The 7,238-nt window shown below is 49.7% G+C and overlaps 1 protein-coding gene across 1 annotated transcript; it reads right to left on the bottom strand.

Annotated features, from left to right (window-relative positions):
• Nucleotides 1–817: 817 nt before the first annotated feature.
• On the bottom strand, nt 818–6,958 carry RFLNB (refilin B). The gene is made up of 3 exons (XM_087752170.1): nt 6,698–6,958; nt 4,916–5,025; nt 818–3,640 (listed from the first exon to the last, which is right to left on the bottom strand). The coding sequence occupies exons 1-3, from the start codon at nt 6,899–6,901 to the stop codon at nt 3,310–3,312; spliced, it is 645 nt and encodes a 214-aa protein (XP_087608296.1). The 5' UTR covers nt 6,902–6,958; the 3' UTR covers nt 818–3,309.
• Between the last annotated feature and the right edge of the window lie 280 nt (nt 6,959–7,238).

Below are 7,238 nucleotides of genomic sequence, written 5' to 3'. Positions count from 1 at the left end.
AAAATGCTTGCACAGACCTTTGCAGGAGCAGCAGCAAGCTTTAGAATAGCTTCAAAGCTCCCTAGATTCCAATAATGTCATTACATGCAAATCTAGAGCTTTTGCAAGGAGACAACCAGATGAACAATGAAAAGTAAGCAAAAAATCCCATTAGGAATTAATTAACTGATGTTCAATTGCATCCACTTCTACCCTGCCAGAGATACTAACAAAATCAGCACGCCTGCAAATTCAGAAGAGTTTAAAGAACAGATTAAGTATCCAGAAAAACACTACAGCATTTCTCTCAAAACAATAGTTGTAATCATCTATTTTGTTTTTATAAAGTTTAATGCATAACACATTCTAGTCTTATGTTTATGCTGCAGTTACTAAAGTAGCATTTGAGCATCTACATTTTTAACCAATATTAAAAAGAAATTCCTGTCTGGTTAAATACTTGTCATATTTGAAAAGGATAAGTGCTTCACTTGCAGGATATGCTGAAATCCATACCAGAAACTAATCTTTAAAAATAAAACTATACCAGATGAAAGACTCAAATACATACTGGAGAGGATTTTCAGCGGTCTTCAAGGCACTTTTTCAAGTCTCTTACTAAACAGATAAAACCACAACATTTGGTGTGGGTTTTTTTTTTAAATACAGTTTTATATAGGAAACGCCTTCCCAGAATATGTAAACAACAGCAACACATGATATAAGAGAAACAAGAGGGGAGCTGGGAATGGCAGGATATATTATGTATTTATTGCTAAGTAAATACCACAATAAACACTGAAAAGCTTTGAATGAAAAATAAAGAGACTTCCCTATATGATGGTTTTCAGATCATTTATTACCAATAAAGTAAAAGACAAATTGAAAATTAGAAGGAGGGGGTGGGAAACATCACAGATATCGGAACACTTGCACAGAGCTAATCAGAGCTTTGCAAATGTTGGAACATAAATAATTTAAAAGGTATCTCTACCAATTAAAATATTTTTAAGAGGTACATAATTAAGTTTGTTTGCTTTATAAAAATCAGGTGCTTTATCCTAAAACCATAGTGTAAGGGTCATTTAATTTCTAATTTAACTAGGGACAATTAACGATTACAACTTAAAATAATCTTCTCTCAGATCTCCTGCAAACGAATTCATTGGAAGAGCGTTGTCGGAGCAATCCAGGGTCCGTTCTTCCAGCGTCCTGTGTCCAACAGTGGCCAGCACCAGATGTTTCAGGAGCAAGGTACACAAAACTGCGAAGCGAGCCATGATGCAATAGCTTCCCCAAAGAAGAGTTCTGTCCATTTGAAACCCCACACACTTAGGGGCTGAGTTGTGCCTTCTGTTACGCAACAAGTATATCTTGGGGCAACGTTTAGGGGAGAATGGCGACAGGTATTTAAGACACATCTCCTAAATACTGTAGTCTGAAACCAACATGTTTATTGAGAAGGCTGTGCTGCTCTTAACAACTCTGGAGCAATGCCTACCTGACTTTGGCATCCTCTGTCACCCTGGTTTTAGGATCTGGTTTTCTGAGGCAAGTACCAAAGACTAAGGACATTCTGTTCTGAGCTAATAAATAAGTAAAAAACCAAAACAACAAAAAACCCAAACCCCACAAACTCAAGCTTTCCTTCCTGCTGCATTTTTAGTCTCCCAAATCATTTCAGTTTACACTAGAGTACACTCCCACACCATTCATCGCGCTTGCACAAACACGCGCTAAGTACAGCTCAAGAACAGGCTCCCGAGTTTCTAACTCACCACTGACAAAATTCACCCTTGAGGCCACACAGTAGCAAAGTCCTCTTTAAAACAGGTCCAGGGCTGATGTTGAACCAGAAGGTGACCCGCACCTCAGAGGAGTTTTGGAATACATGGAAAAGCCGTGTCCAGCTAAATCAAGTCTACCAAGTGTTTCTGAGCTGCTACACCACGCTAGCCACCAACATAAGCCACGCTCCCAAAAGCAGATGCTCTCCACACTACACTGCTCTCTGTCAATATAGAAAAAAAAAACCAACATCTGGGTAAAGTAAGAAACCTCTCCGTCTTATTTTCAAAGTGCATGATAAACTAATGCACGTAACATCCAGATGGCCTTTCATAGTATCTGAAGTTATTCCCTTTGGTCCCCAAACTCATCATGCATGTGGGACTGGAGGGGTTATTCAACAGCCTATAGACAGGCAAATGCTACCCCATCCCAGTGACGTCCTGAATATTCAAGTCCAGAGAAGACATGGACCTCTGAAATGAGAAGCTCAATGGGGAAGCAGAGCTACAGCTGTGGATTTTGCTATGCAATAAAAATTTGCCTGTCCTTTGCTACCATCTACCTCTTCACAACCCTCACCACGACCGAGTCTCACACCCGATCCCAGCACCTCCTTCTCCACTCCAGGTCCCTGTACACACGGTGCATTTTCGGAAACATTCCTAATTACAACTCCCGTAGTGCAGACAGAACAACGTTGACAAAACCTAGGCACTGGTGTTTTTCCACCACCACACTGTCAAGTCTTGACTTTCCAACAATAGAGGGATAATTTTTGGCCTGATATTCTTCATTACAAGTCCTACTACACATAGTACACAAATGCTAGCATGTTACACAGACTACAGCGCTGTAGAAGTCATTTTAAGTACAGAAGATACATCGCGCCATTCACCTAAAGAACTTGAATTACCTCATCCTTTCTCTGCTGCCTGGAGCTGCAAAAGCAGTTTGCTCTACTCAGAATTCCTCTTCTTTCCAACTCACACCTTCAAACCGGACATGAATGCCATAGGATAACATTTTTGTGCCTGTTAAATGCAGAATTCCAGATTTTTCTCTGTTAAATTTTTCCAGCAATTTCCAGGAGATGGTTCTTCAGAGAAAACAGTCTCACGATCTACACTGAAATGAATGACAGCTCTGGCTGTAACCAAATGACCTGGTAGATTCTCTGCAAGAGAGCGAACTGCCCTTATTTTTGCACATCACCACAAAGCATCGAACGGATTTCCACCTGCCAGGCACTATTCCACAGTCTTTCTTACCTGTCAATTTTTTCTCTGGGAAAATACTTCCCCTTATTTTTATCTGATTACTGCACTGTGGGGAAGGGGAGGGAACTCACAACTTTAAAGGCAAAGAAACAAGTTCCTTACTAAGTTAAGTTCCCACAGAAAGCTGCGTTCAGACCATTCTGATGCTTAAAGCAGGAATTAAGAGCTGAGGAAGAGGGTCTGTACCCGCTTTAGCTAGTGGAGTTGGCACAGTACATTAGATGGGACTGGGATGGATCAGAGCAAGAGAGATGGCCGTCAGTCAGCAACCATCCAGGACACAGTCGTTCCCCAGGTACTCCGAAGTTTCCAGTTCTACGCTGGAGAGGAACCGCCGCATGGTCTTACGACAGTTGTAATCCAGCGTGGTGGTGTACACAGTCTTGGCGTGCTTCGGGTAAATGATGGTGGTGCTGGTGAAACGCTGGGGCTTGTTGCGGGGCTCGAAGTGGACCTCCGCTTTGTAATTGCGCCACGTGCAGTTTGGGACACAGATGACCGTCTGACTGCAAGAAGAAACGCTTAAGCCCACTGGCATATAGATGTCATCAATGAAGTGCTTCTCCGAGTCGTATTTAACCGAGGACGTGTACCTGAAATACAAGAGACGCATGCGTGAGGTTTGCTCTGGAGTAGTAAGCTGCATTTTCTGGAAAACGGAGCCATTGGGTACCGGGGCGGCTCCCCAGCCCTGCGCCTGCCACCTCAACCCAGGAACAGCCACGTAATGCAAACGCTGCCTGGTGGTGCCTCACACACTCCTTTAAGGAAAAAGCCTTATGTTAGCAGCACGCCTGGCACTGTCACTGTTTTGTCCAGCTGCCAGCACCACCAAACATCTTCTCAATCCTCATGTCCATTGTCTTAAGCCTGAGTTCTATGAAGCTAAGAAGCTCCTTCAAACACCAGTGCCTACACCCAGAGGCCTAAATCCATATTTAGGTTTTACACATAAGCACCCTAATTCCTCGGAGTGCCAAGTCCATGGAAGCACACATTATTTTCTCAGTTCTCCTCTGCCAAGAGTCACACGGGAGTTCTCTGCTATCGCTCCCGGCATGGGGCACTCTCTGAAGATTCAACTGGCAGGAAAACACTACAATTTGCACATCAGACTCTGCGGGGAAGAAAATCCTCTGTGCCTGGATTGCAGAAGAAAGTTTTCATCTCCTTCACAGTGTGACAACTCTGTGTTAGCTTTTTCACGGTGCCAACTGCCTTCAGCTCCAGCCACGGGGCGGGCTCCTTCCCCACACCAGGGCAACCACCGCTTTCTACCCTCCCCTGCATTAGGCTTCTGTTTGATTGTATCAGTCTACCTCTGCTTGCACAGTGATCAACTGGGAGCCTTCATTTCTCATTACTGCAAATCATGATGTTCAAAGGAATAATTCACAGGCTGCAAAGTGATTTAAAAAAAAAAATTATGCACTCTCTTAATATTAACTTTTCTTTTAGTTCACACAGCCAGCCACAGCTGATAAGACAGAAAGTACTTATTACAAACCCATGAGGTTAGGACAGCAAAATTCCTTTCCCCTAATAAAACAGTTCTAGAAAGATGGCTGCTTTGAAGATCTTCCTTCACGATTACCTTCTGGTTAATCAGTTGAAAGGCAACATTTTGGAGCAGTGCAATGAAGTAAAAGCAAGAGAGTAAAATACAGGAAAGTCTTCCTGGAAAAAAAAACATATGGAATTAAAAGAGGCTGAACACTCCTTCAAAATGTCCAGGTCCAGGAATGTACAGCTGCGTGGAACAATAGCTCTGCAAATAAATTAACTTGACTCACAGGCACTGATAAGGCCTAACTACTCCTTTACAGGCTAACTCCTTCAAAACTAGATGACTGTAACACAATATTTACCTTATTTCCTTTGGTGGTAAAGGGTCAAACTCAACTCCTTCGCCAAAGGATAAAGGACACAATCTTGGAGGGCAGCTGGGGAGAACAGGGCTGGGAGAAAACACAGAATTCTGCAAAAAATGCAAAAATAATCCTCTTTATGTCACAATTCAGTATATTCTCAAGGAAACACATTTATTTAGCCCTTGGTACAGAGATGTCGAGGTTCACATTCACGTGCAAGAGGATCCGCGAGTCCACGACATGCCTACAGGTGCAACCTGCAGCTCTGACTTGACGCTGGTCTACAGCATCAACGATGTGGCGAGGTGTATTTTTTGAAGACAAGTCCTAACTCCAGGAGCTTACTTCAGAGGAGCCACTCTGGGAAATGAGAGAGAAACACAGCCCCTCGGCGCAGCGCAGCCTTCTGCAGCACGAACTATAGTCCATTCGCTGTATGAGCGCAAGTTCAATTTATAGCTAACATTATGAGTGTCTGAGAGAACTCTCCTTGCTGGATTCATCAGATATCCCCACGGGCAGACCGCAGCAGGAAATTACTGCGGGACATCTCACCGTGAGCAACCTCCTTGGTTCACAGCTACGCCATGCCTACTATTTGAAGGCATTAAATCCAGCCTGTCTAATTCACACATGACCTGTTGGGAAGGATTAACTCGTTCCCTCTGAGCGGCGATTCACGGCGCATCCCTGTGCCGCTCTCCTGGACGGGCAGCACTGCGAGCTGACAGCGGCCTGGCAGCGTCCCACAGCCAGGCGGAAACCAAGGCGGCCCTGAAGGGAAGCGACCCACTGTAGGCTTTGCAGCCACCTCTGCCCGTGTGCGTTACTATCCAGGGGCGAGGGGGCTGCGAGCATCTCTCCTGTTCAACACATGGTTGGTTCTCCTATGGCCTTTTCTGATTTCATGGCAGCACCCCTGTAGAAAAGGGATCTTTCCTCTAGATCTGCGCTTCCCAATTTGTACCAACAGCTCAGCGTCAACATTCAAAAATCATTTTGCGAAAAACTAGCGCATCTCTACCTGATACTATTAACTGAAACCAGAGTTTAACATACAAACGTCCTACTCTGGGTCACTCTCTGGAATAACGAGAGTTCATTTCCCACAGGGATTTTCAAAGATGTGCTGTGACACCGTCCCAACCCCTGCCTGGGGCAGGAGAGACAGGGGCGTCCCTTGCATCAGCACGAACCGACCCCAAAGCCGGAGGCTTTCAAAAATCCCCGCGGCTCCCCTGACCCAACGCGGCCCCGGCCCTGCCTGCGGACGCCCCGGTTCCCCGGCGGGCTCCCTCCCGGTGCGGGCGCATTAACGGACGCGACAGCAGCAGGAGACGTCGGTGGACGGGAGGGAAACGGAGGTCCGTTGTCTCCAACCCGTCCCCACGCCGGCCGCCCCGGTGCCGGCCCCCCCGGGCTGGTTTGCCACCCTCCCTTCCTCAGAGGATGCGGCGGGGCCCGGAGCGCGAAGCCCGGGGAGCAGCCGCCCGCCCGCCCGCCCGTCCCGGGGCGATGCATCCCGGCAGGGTCCCAAGGGCAGCGGCTTCTCCGCTCCGCTCCGCCTGACGCCGGCGGCGGGCAGCCCCCGGGGCGCGGGGCCCGGCACCTGCCGCAGCGGCACCGAGCCCGGCACCAGCGGCGGGGCGGCGGCGGGGGCCCGGGGCCGCCGCTCCCCCGCCGCTCTGCGGGCTGCAGCCCGGGGCGGGGGGTCCCGCCGGCCCCCGGGGCGGCGGCGCCAGAGGAGGGGTGGCGGGGGCGGCCGGTGCCGGTACTCACCGCGGCGGCGGGCGCGGGCGGGTCGGGCTCCGGTAGCCCGTTGGTCGCGGCGCGGTCGGGGCTGCCCGAGGAGAGGAGCCAGGGCGGGGGGGCGGGCCCGGGGCTGGGGGGCAGCCCGGAGTCGGGGCTGTCGAGCCCCGCGTCGCCCCGCTTCCTCATGTCCGGGAGGTCGGGCACCTCCCGCAGGCTGAGCCGCCCCACCATGGCGGAGCCGCGGCCCCGAACCCGCCGCCGCTCCGCGCCCTGCGCCGGCTGCGCCCGGGCGGCGGCGGGAGGGGCGGGGCGCCGGGGGCGGGGTCACGGCCGGGGGCGGGGCCTGCTCCCTCGTCTGCCCGGTGCCCCATCCCCTGTCCCCCGGTGTCCCCGTCCTCCCGGTGTCCCCGACCCCCGGTGTCCCCGTCATCCCGGTGTCCCCATCCTCCCAGTGCCCCCATCCTCCCGGTGTCCCCATCCTCCCAGTGCCCCCATCCTCCCGGTGTTCCCATCATCCTGGTGCCCCCATCCTCCCAGTGTCCCCATCCTCCCAGTGTCCCCATCCTCC

Source organism: Nipponia nippon, unplaced genomic scaffold (assembly GCF_047370975.1).
Source record: "Nipponia nippon isolate SJK-2023a ecotype South Korea unplaced genomic scaffold, ASM4737097v1 scaffold_15, whole genome shotgun sequence".
NCBI classification, from domain to species: Eukaryota; Metazoa; Chordata; class Aves; order Pelecaniformes; family Threskiornithidae; genus Nipponia; species Nipponia nippon.
The sequence above is the reverse complement of the archived record's forward strand: the minus strand, read 5'-3'. Positions and strand labels throughout refer to the sequence as shown.